This window comes from Phalangium opilio, unplaced genomic scaffold (genome assembly GCF_054372755.1).
Source record: "Phalangium opilio isolate 3A_F unplaced genomic scaffold, DU_Popi_V2 ptg000217l_1, whole genome shotgun sequence".
NCBI classification, from domain to species: Eukaryota; Metazoa; Arthropoda; class Arachnida; order Opiliones; family Phalangiidae; genus Phalangium; species Phalangium opilio.
In genome coordinates, this window is record NW_028324218.1 from 9,398,866 (window position 1) to 9,417,201 (window position 18,336).

The window sequence follows — 18,336 nt, forward strand, 5'->3', positions numbered from 1 at the left end:
AATAGGCGAAGATCATTAAAATGCCCAAAAAACTGACAAATGGTACTGTCAAACCATTTGTGTAGCTTATAATTCGTCAATTTATGGTTAAAAATAGTGGTTTCATTTTGTTTTGGGTTTTAAAAATGGTGTCAGTATATAATATGCATTGAAATTTCTAAAAGAAAAATAAATTCCTAATTTTCACGATAAATTTTTGGCTTGTTTTTGGGCTGCATAGTTTAGATCTTAGGCAGTTTTTGGGCTTCTTTTCGAAACACCGATTGGCGGTTTTTTGGGCTTGTTTCCAATTTGATTTTGGCGGGTTGAACGTTTTCAATCTGGCATCCCTGATAAAATGTCGAGTAATGGATTTTCGTAGACGACACTGACGGCGCTGTTGTTTCTAACCACCTGTTTTGCCGTATACAGTAACTTAAAAAGTTAAACCAAAACTAAAAGTTTAAAAACGAGGTAGATGAGTCGCGGGAAAAGGGGGGTGGGTTGTTTCGGAACTTTGTACTTTTGCCAACATCTATCTATTTTGGCAAGTGCAAAGTTGTAAAAAGTAAACTACGTACAATGGTTTAACGTTAACCTTTAAAGGATTTAAAAACGGTAAGCTCTTATTGAAATCAGTATTCTACGGCCTATTCTTCGTGAATGAAACAAATACCGGCATTTATTTGAAAGTATAGTAAATACTGAAGTAATGTAATGCGAATTATTTACCCTCTTACAAAATCGCGTATAATTATTTATGCAGCAATTGGCAATTGGCATCAGGTGTAAAGAGTTAATTTTCATAATGGAAGCAGTGGAATCTTACCAAAGCTACTTTCTATTGCTACCACATAAAGATGAAGAACCTGAACTCAAATATGTTAAAGGCCGACTTAACAAAACATTAAATGAAAACTTTGTAGTTGAAATGAAAAGAGAAAAAGATGATCATGTTCCATACTCAGAATTGATAATGAAAATTGATTGTGATTTTAGTTCCTGCGATTATGACCAAATTAAAAGAATAATATCAAGATCATGCGAAACTAATGTTTTTGAAGGGATTGGTGAATCCATGCTAGTCTTTGAAAAAGCTTTAACGTTCGATGTGATAAATACGAGAAATAATGAAATTGGTGTTGAAAGCTTTTCTCTTGGATCTCTGATCGGCATGAATACATTTGTCGAACATTACAACAGCTCTTGGTCCAAAAACAGCGCGAATAAACGAATAACGCAACTGAAGGTTGATTTTGTACATGATTTTTCCAAAATAGTCATAAAGTTTGTTGTAGCTGATCGGCAACAAATTATGAGAGATACGAAAGATGGTAAAAGCCATCGTTTGCATTGTATGGAAATTAATTACAATACAATTCAATCAATCGTCATAAAAGAGAAAACAAGCAACCATAAATTATCAGTATCGAAATACGATCTTTATTTACAAATTTATTCCGCTCCAATCTTAAAGAAAGTTGAATTGAAACGCAGAAAATTTGACGACGACTATGATGAAGAGGAATTTGATCAAAACTACAAAAATTATAAAGACATGTGTGATTTTGAGGATGGAGAAGAATCTTCTGGAATATTCCATGATGATTTCTATCAATATGTTTCGACAAATTCTAATGTTTACCAGGTTCCATTAATGCGAGCTGTATGCTTTGGAGGCGATGACAGCGATGAAATTTATAAAATCGTCAAAACTACAACCCCATTTGGTAAAACTTCAGAAACTGCAGTTGTTATAGATGGGAATGTAACAAAAAATGCCAAAAAGAAGAAGAAAAATACTAAACCCAAAACGGATAGCTTAATGCCAAAAATTAATGTCCAGAGTAAACAAGAAACGATGGAAAACGATGCATTCTGTAGTGCCAAAACTCTGGGTACATGTCGTACGTTTAAACTCGAATTTGTCGGAGAAGATTCATTCAACGCAATTAAGCAGTTAGTTAGCTGTTGCGGTAGTCAAATAAAGGTTTACTTTGCCCCTATCAAAGTAATTGAGCTAAAAAAAGTTCCTCCCAATCCTTCAGTGCCATCAACTAACTTTAATTGCTTTTACGCGTTAAAGTGCGTTCTGTCCGCCAGTTACAATGTTCCAGATGAACTTTATATTAACAACAATTTATCGGAGGTTAATAAAATGCTTAAAGCAATGACCGAAGAAAATCCAATAGCCTTAGAAAAATCTTTATACGATATTAACAGCTGCATGGAAAAAGGTTGCTTCATGCGGTTCGTTCGAGCCTTGGGTAATTTGTTTAACAAATATAAAGAAAAGCGCAACGTCAGTCAAGTCAAAGCCGATATCACTAATAGAATGGTTGAAATGAGACGCGCAATATTGACACCCACTAGATTCGTTTTTCTACCACCAGTTCCTCAACTTAAAAGTTCCTTGCTTGAAAATTGTGATACTGATCACGCTATGAGAGTCACCGTTCGAGATGATAATTTTGATCAGATGACATTCACTCTTTGCGGAATTAAGGAAAACAAAATTCAATTCTTGAACAAATTTGTTGGTGATAAATTGGCAGCTGGTTTCAAAATAGGCAATCGTAACTACGAGTTTTTGGGTTCATCAACTAGTCAACTGAGAGAACACGGAACGTTCTTTTATGCCAAAGACAGTCAAGGGAGAACAGCTGAGGATTTAAGAAAAAGTATCGGAGATGTTGCTCAGATCAATAATGTGCCAAAATATATGGCTCGTATGGGTCAAAGTTTGTCCCAAGCCATGGTGCGAATAAATTTGCCAAAAAAATATGTGGAAGGACCAGTTAAAGATACAATAATAAAAACACCAGACGGGAAAGAATACAATTTTACTGATGGTATTGGAAAAATCTCACCAACGGTTGCCAAAATGGTAACTGATATTTTCGAAATAGCTATTATTTACCTAAATTTAAACCGAGGGGGCTACTCACTTCCCCAAAAAATGTACACCAGATTTCTTATTTCCAAATATTTCCGATTTATTTCTATTATTTTTGTATTTCTTTATTTCCCGATATTTCTCCTAAAATTTCCAATATTTTCACTATATTTCCCTTAAATTTCCAATATTTCGATTATTCCTTCGCATTTCTAATATTTCTCAGTATTTCTATTATTTTTGTATTTCTTTATTTCCCGATATTTCTCCTAAAATTTCCAATATTTCGATTATTCCTTCGTATTTCTAATATTTCTCAGTATTTCTATTATTTTTGTATTTCTTTATTTCCCGATATTTCTCCTAAAATTTCCAATATTTTCACTATATTTCCCTTAAATTTCCAATATTTCATTATTTCTTAATATTTCCGATATTTCTCATTATTTCCTAATATTTCCGATATTTCTCATTATTTCCTAATATTTCCGATATTTCTCATTATTTCCCAATATTTCCGATATTTCTCATTATTTCCCAATATTTCCGATATTTCTCATTATTTCCCAATATTTCCGATATTTCTCATTATTTCCCAATATTTCCGATATTTCTCATTATTTCCCAACATTTCCGATATTTCTCATTATTTCCCAACATTTCCGATATTTCTCATTATTTCCCAACATTTCCGATATTTCTCATTATTTCCCAACATTTCCGATATTTCTCATTATTTCCCAATATTTCAGATATTTCCCTATATTTCCGATATTTCTCAATATTACGATATTTCTCGAAATATTGAAATATATTTCTTAAGGCTTGTACACCATATTTCGTAAGTGGCTAGCCCCTCGATTTAAACAAAAATCATTTTAATTGTAGATTTATCAAGCTTTGGAACTTGATCCAGATGACAATCCATCAGCGTTTCAAATACGTTATGGTGGATGCAAAGGAATGTTGGTTGTTGATCCAACGCTTGGCACTCAGAAAAAAGTTATCTTTCGTCAAAGTCAATGGAAATTCAATTCTAATCAAGAATCTCTTGAAATTTTAAAAGTTAGCAAGCCACGTAAGGATATTTGCAAAGAAATATTTATAATCAGGGTTCATACAAATCTGGAAAACAGGGAAAACCTGGAAAAATCAGGGAAATAAATTGTTGACAAAAACCTCAGGGAAAACTCAGGGAAATTTCGAATTTTTAGTAAAATTCAGGGAAATCAGGGAAATTTTTGTCAAACAGGGGCCGAGTAATTAAGAAAAATGTTCATAAAAATACCCTCCATAGGATTAACATTACACTATACTTTGGAGGCTCATAACTCTGGTTATATTAGAGATACGGGGATGTCCTTTGAGCATGTTATAGTCCTATTTGCCCCCGTCCTTCGATAGCATTTGCTCCATGGGATACTCAATATACGGGATAAACCTGGAAACCTCAGGGAAGTATATGGGGAAAAACCTGGAAATCTCAGGGAAATTTATTTCCAAAAGTTGTATGAACCCTGATAATTCCGAGTCTAGACTTACTGGGTATCTTCTTTTCAGAAAGAGCGTATCTTAATAGACCTTTTGTGACAATTCTGGATCAAATGGGTGTTAGCGAAGATCATTTACTTGAACTTCAGTCATCAGCTTTGAACTCTATTATCGGAAGCCTTGTGGATAGTGAGGATGCGATGAAAATTCTGAAGGAGAGAGCAACGTTAAGATTACCATACAGCCGGCTTCATCATTGTGGGTTTGACCTTTCGGCTGAACCATTTTTTAAGCCCATGATTATGTTCCTGTATCGTCAAGCTATTGGTAAGTAAAGGAATCATTTTATATGGACTAAATAACGGGTGTGTGTTTATAAGATATGTTCCGTAAGCGTAACACTGGTTAATGAGAGCTTGTCATAAAGTGACGTAGGTCATAGATTCACGTAAATCGACGCAGTACAGTCTGGACTGCAAAACTAACCGAGTGTAGTCAATTCTCGCGTCGTTGTCGAACTAGTTCGAGCTGTAAGTCTCTAGCATTATCTATATCTATATAAATCAAAGTCCTGACTGACTGACTGATAATCAACGCCCAGCCCAAACCACTTGCCCTAGAAGGCTGAAAATTTGCAGGAACGTTACTCATAAGTAGTAGGCGCGTACTAAGAAAGATTTTTCCAATCCGCCGCCATCTTAATAAATGGCGCCCAGAAATGTAAAAAATCTTCTCTATGCAACAAAGTCCGCGCGTTTGAACTGATTTCACAAATATTTAGTACACTGGTTTCCTTTAACCTATAGACGGGCTGAAATGTCTTTCTTGTTCGATTTGTTGCCATCTTTTTAAATGGCGGCCAAAAACTTAAAAACCCTTCTTTATGAAATAATGTCCGCGTGAAAAGTAATAAAAAAATGTACCGACGGGCTGACGGGCAACGCCAAATGCCTTCGCTCCTAGGGTGCTACAAAATTATTAGTCGTCAGTAAAATCTATCCATTCCGTGTATCATTTTGATGGAAGTTCTTATTACAAGCGAGCGACGCCGCGGGTAACAGCTAGTTATGAAATATAGGTAGTGTCATTCTCATGGAACATATCTTATAAAGTTTAAGTGTGATACGTACGTTGTAACTTGAAATTGTGTCTTACGCTAAATAGGGGAACTGAAACACAAAGCGAGGATTCAATTGCCATTTGATTACAGTCGTACTATGTTTGGTGTTGTGGATGAAACCGGAACTTTGGAATATGGGCAGCTATTCTTTCAGTACAGTGACATTACCATTGAAGGAAAAATTTCGCGAACAGCGACAGTTTATACAGGTTTATTTCTTTTTGGGCACCATGGTGAATTTCTAATAAAAGGGTTCATACAAACCTGGAAAACAGGGAAAACCTGGAATAATCAGGGAAATAAATAGTTGACAAAAACCTCAGGGAAAACTCAGGGAAATTTAGAATTTTTAATAAAATGCAGGGAAATCAGGGAAATTTGCGTCAAACAGGGGCCGAGTATTTAAGCAAAATGTTCGTGAACATTCTCTCCATAGGATTAACATTACACTATACTTTGGAGGCTCATAACTCTGGTTATATTAGAGATACGGGGATGCCCTTTGAGTATATTATAGTCATATTTATCCCCCATCTAACCATACTAAAAACGTACAGCTACGACAAACAGGGGCCGAGTTATTAAGCAAAATGTCCGTAAACATACCCTCCATAGGATTAACATTACACTATACTTTGGAGGCTCAAAACTCTGGTTATATTGGAGATACGGGGATGCCCTTTGAGTATGTTATAGTCATATTTATCCCCCATCTAACCATACTAAAAACGTACAGCTACGACAAACAGGGGCCGAGTAATTAAGCAAAATGTTCGTGAACATTCTCTCCATAGGATTAACATTACACTATACTTTGGAGGCTCATAACTCTGGTTATATTAGAGATACGGGGATGTCCTTTGATTATGTAATAGTCCTATAACTCCTTTGTTAACATTTGCTCCATAGGATACTCCATATAGGGGGAAAAACCTGGAAACTTCAGGGAAGTATATGGGGGAAAGCCTGGAAATCTCAGGGAAATTTGTTTTCCAAAAGTTGTATGAACCCTGAATAATGAAGGATTCTAAGAGTTTTAAAAGATAAAATGATCTATTCAATGGATATTCACACTGTTGCCAACCAATTCCTTTAGAATAAATTATAAAAACAGAATCTTAAAAATGTTGTGAAAATTGCAGGGACTGTCTTGGTGACCAAAAACCCTTGTATGCATCCTGGTGATGTAAGAAAATTTGAGGCCGTAGATGTCAAGGAACTTCACCATATCAAAGATTGTCTGGTTTTCCCAGCGCAAGGTCCTAGACCACATCCTGACGAAATGGCTGGTAAATATTAATTAATTTTTGGGGATCTTTTGATAATTAAAAACTAAACGAAAGATATAAAATTTGAGAAATTTGCAATTTACTTTTTAAGTCTGACCCAAGCTTTGTGACTATTCGTTTGTGAAAGATATGTCTACCACTTGTTGAGACTGAGAGTATTAGTTTAATCAAGAACGAATTCAGGATACCATAAGAACGTGGAATCACGGAGCTGTATTGTAGGAGTAGAGACTGTTGGAAATCAGATAAGATAAGGAAATAGGCCTAAGATAATGAGATCTATTTTTACCTTGATATGTATCATGTGACAATGAAAGCCCCGCCCTAGAAGTTGTTGTCTGCTAATAGTTTTTTGATGAATAAGTTAGTCTCAATTATGATCTCGTGGTGTAAGGATGCATCAAGATATAAGTCTAATCCTCAATGATTTATTTTATAACCAGTTCTTTCAAACTTGTATTATGAACCTAAATATATTTTAATCTAATCTAATAAATTAACTTAGCAACAGTTTGTCGTTCGTGCATGCATTATTTGGTAACAGAGAATAATAATTTGAACATGGTAGCAGAGCGTGGTTACCAATAATGCTAATAATTTCGTGACGCCGTGATAGTGAAATAAACGCGAGTGACCCGGTGTACGAACTATATCTGATAAATGCGGTAAATATCACATTAAATTAAACACAACGGTTACGGAACGGGCCTTGGACATACCGACATTTCCGGACATGCGCGGTAGACGGTATTACGCCATACAGGATGAGCAACGTGGTTAGGCTTAACAAGAACGAACGACATGCAATAGACTAGGAACATTTACGTGATCAAACAAGTATAAAGTGAAAAGAACATTCGAGAATACGAGACGGCACAGAAATGACAAGAAGAAAGCACCGAGTGGTGAGTCAAAATAACAATAGTACAAGCAAGAAATAAGAAGAGACTATATTCAAAGGACTATATTATTATAAGATTATTATATTATATTAGTATAATATTATTAGTATTACTGTGTAACATTTAGACTAAGAGGTATTCAAGTTAAGATAATAGTGCATAACCATTAGATGCAGTAAGCTTATACCAGAAAGTGTTATACATAGACATAAGGGTTAATAATATATAGCAGTTCACTATGTCGGACGATGATTTTGGTGCCTCGGGCAGCTCGTTTTCTTTTCGCAAATTACAAGATGATAATTATGAACTGTGGAAGTTCAACATAAAAATGGCCTTAGTAGACTATGGTTTGTGGGGAATCATTGATGGGACTGATGTAGACCCTGGTACAACCGCCACAGATACTGTAAGGAAGGCATATAAGAGAAGGGAAGAAAAGGCGATGTCGAAGTTAGCATTAGCGGTGGATGAGACTCATAAAAGGATAATAGCTCGATCGAAGAGTGCCAAGGAAGCCTGGGATGTATTAGCTAAGATTTACGAACCAAAATCAAAGGCAAGAATGGCAGACTTACGGGAAGAATTCATTAGCTGTCGATATAAACCTACTGAATCTATGGCGACCTATGTAGGCAATGTTATGAGCATAGCAGGACACCTTAAAGATATGGGATTAGCGGTGTCGGATAAAGAAATAGCATTCCAGATGCTACATAAATTACCACCAACATATAGACAAGTTGCATCTTTGGCATACCATTGGAAAGACTCCGAATTCACCCCAGATAACGTTAAGGAGTTACTGATAGCTGAGTATGACAGACAGAAGCGGGAAGATAATGAGGATATAGTAGGAACATCACACTCCGGTTACTCTTCAACCATGAGACATAGAGGACAACAAAGACCTAGAAGTAAGAGCCGTACCAGAAGTCCTTCGCGACAAAGAAGACAAAACCAGAGGTGTTATAATTGCGATAAAGAAGGACACTACGCTCGAGATTGTTGGAGGTCAAAGGGAAATAAGAAATCGGACAATTCAAGGGATAGTCTAAGAGCGTTTTTCGCATCTGCCTTAGTAGCTGTAAAGAATAACGAAGATTGGGTGTTAGATACTGGAGCATCACATCACTTCTGCAACAACAGGGATTGGTTTCAAGAATATAAAGAAATGAAATCGGTAGTAGAAATTGCAGAGGGAGGCACGAAAGCGATGGGGATAGGAACGGTAGACTTATCGATACGGGACGGAGAAGAAATAATAACGCTAAAAGATGTTATTTATGTACCTGGCTACAATAGAAACCTCATTTCAGTAAGGAAATTTGATAATCAAGTTTTTTCTGAGTGCTCGTTTAACGGATGAAAATCTATATATAACCGACGCCAAAATACACAGAGAAGAACGAGACATAAGATGTCAGGAAGTCACAAAGAGATCACATGTTAGCAACATGGTCGACGTTATGAGGTGGCATCAACGGTTAGGACATCCAAGTGAGAGCAGAATGAAAGCACTGATGGACCACGAAATGGTCGTTGGCCTACCAAAGCTCAAAGGGGGAGCAGGCATATGCCAACCGTGTATATTATCCAAGTCTACAAAAGCCCCGTCCAGACCAATCACTGCGATAGCAACAAAACAAGTATTGGAAATTATACATAGCGACGTTTGGGGACCCGCACCCACTATTTCACGAGGTGGCGCAAGGTACATTATTACCTTCATCGACGATTATACAAGGAGAGCCACGGTGTACATGATGCAAACCAAAGATGAGGCGTATAAGAGATTTCAGGAGTATAAGGCATTCGTGGAGAGGCAGACAGGACATCAGATTAAGACGTTAAGAACTGATAATGGAATGGAATACTGCTCCCGACTGTTTGAAACGAATTGTACTCAACTTGGCATTAATGTACAGAGAACAAATCCATACACACCGGAAATGAATGGTGTATGCGAAAGATACAATCGCACATTATTGGATGGCATCAGGACACTATTAGAGGCTTCTAACTTACCACAGAAATTATGGGGGGAAGCAGCGTTGGCCTTCACCTATCTATCAAATCGATTACCACATGCAAAACTACCCAACATAGTACCTTTGGCACGTTGGTCAGGGAAAACACCCAGCGTACGTCATTTGAGACGATATGGTTGTATTGCTTATGCCCATGTACCGAAACCAAACAGGAATAAGCTACAAAACAGAGCGAAGCAAGGTATAATGGTCGGCTACGCTGTCAAGACTAAGGGATACAGGATTTGGTTTCCCCAACAAGATACTATTATTGAAAGCAAACACGTCACCTTCAATGAAGATAGATTAGGGATGGACATGTATCGTGAACTTGGCGACCATACGTATGTAACAGAGGAACCAGACGTCATAACCAGAAAAGACCCAGAACCAGTCAAGAGGAAAGTAACGTTTGCTGAGGAAACAAAGGACAAGATAGAAGGACAAAGTGACCTAGAAGACCAAGAAGACGAAGAAGATCCTTTTGAAGACGCCGAACAAAATATAATGACGGAACAACAAGGACCAGAACAACAAGATAAGAATGAAGAAGGAGACGATGAAGACTGGCAGGACAATGAAGAATACGTCACAATTAAAAGACCAGCGCAGAAAAGTGTACAGCCAAAGCAGAGCGAAGGACACAAAGAACAAGATCCAGATTTACCTAAGGGATGGTATAGACAAGAAGTCATTCGAAAGTCAGGAAGAACAAAAGGGAAAGTCGACGTCTATTACATAACTGATGATACCAAAAGACTACGTTCAAATAGTGAAGTAGATGCATGCTTAAAGCAACGACGAATAAAACATGACATGACCAAATTCGATTTCAAGCCATTGGACAAACAAAAGGATTGCAAGTCACACCTAGGCAACATAGCTTACCATTGCCTTACGGTACCCAAGTCATACGAAGAAGCGATGCAAAGTCAAGATGCCGAGAAATGGGACAAAGCCATGAAAACTGAGTTAAAGACCATAAAAGAGCGAAACGTATACGATTTAGTCAAGAAACAGCCTAATCAGAAAGTGATCGGAACAAGATGGGTATACGCTATCAAGAGTAACGCGAAAGGCGAAACAATACGGCACAAAGCCAGATTGGTTGCTCAAGGCTTCACTCAAGAACAGGATCTCGATTACTCGGAGACATATGCGCCCGTGATCAATTTCTCGTTAGTCAGAGTTTGCGTTTTACTATTCATCGTATGCCTTGGATGGACACATAAACAATTGGACGTAAAGAACGCTTACCTATACGGTAATTTAGATGAAACCATCTATGTGAAGCAACCAAAAGGGTTCGTTGAATTAGGCAAGGAAGATCATGTCTGGCAATTACAGAAGGCTCTATATGGATTAAAACAGAGTGGCAGACAGTGGTATCGAGAATTGGACAAAGTCCTCCAGGAACTTAACTTTACAAAACTAAAAGGATGTAATTGCGTATATCTTTATGAGACGAATGCTGTGATATTAGTTTATGTCGATGACATCATAGTTATAGCTAGAAATAACGGGATAATGGACACCGTAATGACTCGAATAAGATCTAGATTTGATATAAACGATTTGGGAGGCTTAAAGTATTTCTTGGGGATCGAATTTGATCTGTCGACAAAAGGGAGCGCATATATCCATCAATGTGGTTATATAGATAAGTTGAAACGAGAATGGACAATCGATACGCAGAGGGTATATAAAATACCAATTCCAGTGGGAATCACATTCAGCAAAGACCAATGCCCACCAGACGAATACCCAGTTGATTTTCCGTATCGGAACTTAATCGGTATACTGATGTACTTAGCACAACGCACTCGACCCGATATTATGTACGCGGTTACCAAGTTGTCCAGATACTCATCAAACCCAGCTCAAATACACTGTGATAATTTAATGCCAATTTTAAAATACGTATTTGATACTAGTGATTATGGACTGAACTATCATGCCTTAAGTTACATTACCATAGAAGCCTATACCGACGCTTCTTACGGCATGGACCTCGACGATGGTAAATCTACGACTGGTGTAATAATTAACATCGGCGATAATCCCGTTACATGGAGATCAGCAAAACAGGACTGCGTCGCACAGTCTAGCACAGAAGCGGAATACATAGCCTTAGCAGAAACCGCGAAAGAAGTAGTCTGGCTCCATAGGATTATTAATGAAATGATAACAACTCTTCAGTTGGAAAATAATGTTAAAACACCGGATATATTTTGTGACAATCAAGCGTCAATATCGTTATCACGAAACAACATAGAAAATAGACGCACAAAACATATCGATATTAGATACCATTATGTAAGAGAATGTGTGGAAAAGGGACTCGTTAATATAGCATTTGTAAGATCTAATAACAATATTGCTGATTTATTTACAAAGGCGATAGCCTCAAGAAAATTTGATGATTTCTGTAAAATGATGAAATTGTATTATTGATAACCATTAATATTGTAAGTTACTAAAAGTTAACGAATATTTTTGAATAACTATTAATATTATTATGTCAATCACTAAACGTTAACGAATACTTTAATTTATTTAAATTACTAAAAAGAAAATATTGGATGAATATCAAGACAAAAATAGGGGAGCATGTTGGAAATCAGATAAGATAAGGAAATAGGCCTAAGATAATGAGATCTATTTTTACCTTGATATGTATCATGTGACAATGAAAGCCCCGCCCTAGAAGTTGTTGTCTGCTAATAGTTTTTTGATGAATAAGTTAGTCTCAATTATGATCTCGTGGTGTAAGGATGCATCAAGATATAAGTCTAATCCTCAATGATTTATTTTATAACCAGTTCTTTCAAACTTGTATTATGAACCTAAATATATTTTAATCTAATCTAATAAATTAACTTAGCAACAGTTTGTCGTTCGTGCATGCATTATTTGGTAACAGAGAATAATAATTTGAACAGAGACTAGGCCTCTAGGGCCTAGACATAAGCGTACTAGTGCTCCACTCACAATTTTCGCGCATACCGAGCCAATGTAAATCTCTGACGTCACGTGTTTTAAAGAAGGCGTCCGTTTTCTTCTTTCCCGGCTTAATTCTTTGAATATTTTCCATATTATAATTAATATAAATAGAAATAATAGTAATAAAAATTTAAATAAGATTTGCAAACCGTTGAGAAACTCCCTTCACTCGGACAGTCGGACTCGATACACAAAAGACCGAGGCTTAACCCTCCTGAACGTTCGTAGCTCGCGGCCATCTTTATTGTTTACATGGGCTCGCCTAGGTTTGGAGGGAGGGTCAAAATTCATACCCCCTTTTTATGGACAAATAAGGTCTAGCTTTTTTTAGTAGAGGGGAAGCTACGAGTCTCTACTCCTTCTACAATACAGCTCCGTGGTGGAATGGTAAAATTGTCCCCTGGTACCATGAAGTCATACTTCTTTCGAAAACCGTTACCGCCTTCGTTCTAGGTAACGCCTTAAAATCCGTTTTTAGCGCCATCGGTGGGTTATAAATCAATTAAAGTGGCTAGTATCACATTCAGCTTCTCTGGTCTTAAGCCTTGGCGTTACACGGCGAAGTTTGGGAAATCCGTTGTACTGACTTTGTCCCAGATAAATCAGGCTCTCTAATAGAAAAAAAACTAGATTCTTTATAAGCACTCTTTTTAAATATATCAGTTCATCATTAACGATTTAAAAATTTTTTTTCTTGACACCGACACCAACACTCCTAGACCTAGGAGACTCCATTTTCCATATTCCCAAAAATAGGCCCCTCCCTCATGTTATGAAAAGTATGACTTCATGGCGCCAGCATTGCCTTGTTTCAACGTTCTTATGGTATCCTGAATTCGTTCTTGGTTTAATAGTGGTATGACTTAAATAAAATATTTAAGGGCAGTCAGGACTGCAGTTGCCTGTACTAAACAAAACGTTTAGTACAGATGAATAAAGCCCAATATTATTATTATTGTTTCATTAACCTGTTGGAAGAGTTTTTTGTGAATAGAAACATCTTTTCTACATTAGTAAACTTATCATTAGCCAATGATTGCCGATTTAGGGAGTAATTGCTAAATAATTAATATTTAAAAAAAAAAACGGAAACTCGCAGGGCTTTGTCAGAGCGTCCATATTTACATTAGGAAATGTCTAAATGTTTGATATATTTTCCATGCTTAAAATTTGGTCCAACATGCGGTTTAATAATAAAGACTAGAAAGCCCATTGTTAAGGTCATGGTTCTTTTCAGGTTCTGATTTGGATGGTGATGAATATGTTGTAATTTGGTATGAAAAAATGTTCTTTGAGAGGATCAATGCAGAACCCATGGATTATTCCAATGACATTAAGCCTATTGTGAATAATAATATCAAGGTAAGATTATCGTCGAAAACATTGTGGTAATATCAGGGCTGTGCGGGTCCAGATCTTTGGTTGTCGGGTAAATTCCGGGTAATAGAAAATTGTACCCGCGTGTATCGGGTCCAATTTTCAATTACCCGTCGGGTCTTCGGGTCCTTCAAAATCCCCAAAATTAGCTTTCGGGTCCAATTCGGGTCTCTGCTTTTCCTTACAGTCCAATTAAAAGCTAGATTTCAAAGCTGAGTCATTATCCCCCATAGTGTAATTCATTAAACAATATTAATTAAATTATTTAATTATGAAAGGCAGAAGTATTGAAACACGCGCGGTAACGTCATAAACTGGACCCGTCAGACTCGGCGGGTATTGGCAAAGGCTTAAAATTGGGACTCGGGTACCCGTTCGGGTCCTAAAAAATGTGTTTCGGGCACTGCCTTGTCTAATACTAGGCCTTGCGATAGGAATAAAAGGGGGATGGCAGTTAGGATTTCACAAATGGCGCTAGATGTCGCTTTTCTGAGGTTTTAAACTGGCGGCAAATTCAAAACTATGGGAAATTGTTAGCAACGACGAAGTGTAATCTGCTAAGTTCGGCTCGAAAAAGAAAGCAAAAAACCGGTTCATGATGCTGAACGGTTTCCGAGTTCGAAAAATACTAGTTTAAATTTGGTGTACGTTTTGACACCTGTCAATGGCGTCTGCATGGAAATTCCAACCTATCACAGCCCTTAAGTTTTTCCCAAAACCTGCCACTGCCAATGAAATGCCTTAAGTTTGATTTTGATTGACCAATGAGCGAGCTTAGGAGAGGTAGGAGGAGATTTCTTTGGCAGCTGAATTCGGACACAGACATTATAAACTCCAATATTTTAATTACCCACTTCTCTAGTTTAGCAGACGATGTGCCCTGGTCAATGGTCATGGATCATTTTATTTAGTAGTTTAAAAAATCCTTATTTCCCACCCTGGTCAGCCATGAGCGAAAGACGTGACGTCATGCGAGACTGCGCAGTACGAATTTACTTTCGTCATCGCGAAAATTCGCCTCAGAAAAGAGCCATCTAACGGTCACTAAGCGCAAATTCAAAATGTCACATAAAATATGCTTCTGTCGTACATTTCAAGGCCTAGTATTAGAGTTGGCAGTGTTTCGGGTATCGGGTATAATACCCGCACACCCCTGGGTAATCTTCACTATGTGTACATTCTAATTTGTTAGCCCCAAAATTTTAACAGGTAGAAGATATGACCAAATTCATGTGCCAGTACATTCTAGACGATTGCGTTGGTCTGATTGCTAGCGCTCACTTGGCTCTCGCTGATTCTGAGAGTATATTTGGTGATAGATTAATCCGTATTGCTAAGAAATACTCAGTCACCCTTGACTTTGCAAAAAGTGGTAAACCGGAAGAGCTGGCCTTTAATGAAAGACCCGTAATGTATCCGGATTTCATGGAAAAATACCAATCTAAGAAAAGTTATCTTTCAAATAAGTGTCTGGGAAAACTTTACCGTAATTGCAAAAGAATCGAAATGTTTTCGGAAATTTTAGACGATGAAGTTGAAGTTTCCTTGGATGAAGATCTGATATACGAAGGATGGGAGGAATATAAAGCGGACGCTGAAAAATTATTACAGGAATATATTCATTTACTCATGGCCCCTGCTAAAATGTTTAATATAACTAAAGAAGGGGAAATTATGTCAGGCGCCATTAAAAAAATCGAGAAAACCTTTCAGGGTAAAAACTCAAAGGAAAATATGGATATGGCTTTAGGTTGTATCATTCCGAACGTCTTTAAAAAATGTAGACAGAAATTTATGGAGGAATTTCTACCCGAGGTTGAAAATCTCCCAAATCCAAAGGGATTATCCGTAAAAACTATTAAAGATAAAGCTAATGGTGTAATTAGCCAATGCTTTATTGAAGCTTCGGATCCAATAAACCCTAAAGTACAAAGCAATAACGTTTTAGAAAAAATGTTACGAAAAATCTCGGCGTGGTACGTTGTTGCGTACAGTGCGAAACTTAACGGGTCCTCGGCTTGTTTAGGGTTACCATGGACTGTACCTGAACTTATGGGGTTATTGAAAGCTCAGGCAGCTTTGAAAAGAGGTAGGATGTCAATTAGTGTGGCTGAACAGAGTGCGGAAACATTTATTGAAAATTTAAATTTGATAAATGAAGATGATAAAAATAGTATGGATGTTTCGGAATATACTGCATTGGTGGTTCAGAATGTAATTAGGCTTTGGGTGGGACACTATGAGAAATTTTTATCAATTAGGGGATTGAATAGCGAAAAACCGTATATTAAAAATCTCGTAGTAGCAAAAAGCAACGAGTACCTTAAAGAAAACCCCAAGGCATCCGCGGCACAATTAACTATAAAGTTTTTAAGAGATCTGAGTTCACATTGTTACACCGTGAGAAGCTCCCAAAGTTATAGAGATAGTGAATTAGGGATGTTAGCTTTGGTGACGTTATCTACTTTATCAACCACGGGAAAACTTTGGTACACGACTGAAAGCGAAAGAGACGCGGAGTTAAAGAGAATGGGAAATTTGACTAAGGATTTTAGGGAACAGATCATTTTCCCATTGGATCTTGGAAAAAATCGCTCCAAAGATAACTTTAAGAAGTTTATAATAAGAAATGAAAGTTCAGTAAGAGAAACGTTGAAAAATTTAGGTCGATTGAAAAATATTGATATCGATTTTAGGGAAGAAAGACCGGGAAAATACGCGGTCATTTTGACAGTCTATGGCAAATTGTGGTGTATTGAGGCCTTGAAAGATTTTATTATTCAGCCACAGTTTGCTACAATTTTGATGAAAACCACGCGGGCTGAAATGCCCTATCATGAATCAGATGATGATATCGATCAAGGGGGTAAACTCGAAAAATATTGTTAATTTTTTACTTATAGAGTAGTGGCACTCCATGTTAATTTCTCATAGTGCGTAACGTAGCCAAATGCAGGGAGGTGCCATTACTCATACAAACACTTTTAATAGTGAATAATCCCTATAAATGGGGACATATCAAATGAAATTACTTTGCGATTTTAATTTAAACTTCGCTGTCCAAATTTTTTAGGACTAGTAGTGAGGGCATTAATTATGAAACGATTTACAATGAACAATTACAAAAAATGAGGGCATTAATTAACTCAATCCGATCATCGGAACAAATCTCCAATCTCCAATGATAAATATTTGGTAATTATAGCTATTTAATTAGCTAATTTTTTAATCAAAGGCGTACTACTGATATAACGGCCGTCATATTCGTTTAATACATAAATATATGGTCAAGGCTTTACAAAAAACAGGGTCATTAGTGAAATCATAGCCCACTTGATGACGCTGGCTGCACGCGCTATAGAAGCCCCCTCAATCAACCCTAAAAATGAGAATAACATAGGTTCGGTCTAAAATTCAAACCCGTCTGGTTTTAACATGGGCCTCTATGGGAGGAGACCAGTTTTATCAACCTTTTTGACAATATTAGTGCATCTACTGGTTCAAATCTCTTGAATTTTTAATGAGACGTGTATTGAAAGGTTTGATATTATCCTGTAAAATTTAAACTCTTCAGCTATAGTAGTTTTTTTATAAAAAATAAAAATCATCACATAGTAGAGAAATTGAAGGGGCAAAATTCTCTACTACGTGATGGTTTTTATTTTTTTATAAAAAAAACTATTAAAACTGAAGGCTTTAAATTTTACAGGATAATATCAAACCTTTCAATACACGTCTCATTAAAAATTCAAGAGATTTGAACCAGTAGATGCACTAATATTGTCAAAAACGTTGATAAAACTGGTTCCATCCCATAGACGCCCATGTTAAAACCAGACGGGTTTGAAAGTTTAGACCGAACCTATGTGACGCGCCGCATTCGCGAGTTAACATGTAAAAAAAATCGTTTGGACGGGCTTCTAGAGCGCGTGCAACCAGCGTGCGTGATCAAGTGGGCTATGGTGAAATATACAGTGTGGGAAAGATCAGTGTGCCATAATACGTCCCACCGACATTTTCGATTATAGGCGCGAAAACTATGTGAAAATAAATCTTCTTTATCAAATTGTTACTTGAAAAGTTACTATGATTAATTTTTCACTTTTTTATTCCGAAAAATGACAGCACTGATTTTATTCTACAATGTATTTAGCATAAATGCATGTGCTATTTCATACCCCTTCGTTATATATAATATACATGTAATTACAACACTTGAGTTGTATGTTATGGCTCAATCAACGATTTC

General features: G+C 36.9%; 1 protein-coding gene across 1 annotated transcript; it reads left to right on the top strand.

Moving 5' to 3' along the window:
- The first annotated feature begins 552 nt into the window (after positions 1-552).
- On the top strand, positions 553-17,464 carry LOC149616169 (uncharacterized). Its single transcript, XM_089856975.1, has 8 exons — positions 553-671; positions 746-2,866; positions 3,764-3,953; positions 4,436-4,693; positions 5,531-5,695; positions 6,629-6,775; positions 13,948-14,072; positions 15,297-17,464. Exons 2-8 carry the CDS (start codon positions 788-790, stop codon positions 16,974-16,976), a joined length of 4,644 nt encoding a protein of 1,547 aa, XP_089713101.1. The 5' UTR covers positions 553-671; positions 746-787; the 3' UTR covers positions 16,977-17,464.
- Positions 17,465-18,336: the final 872 nt, after the last annotated feature.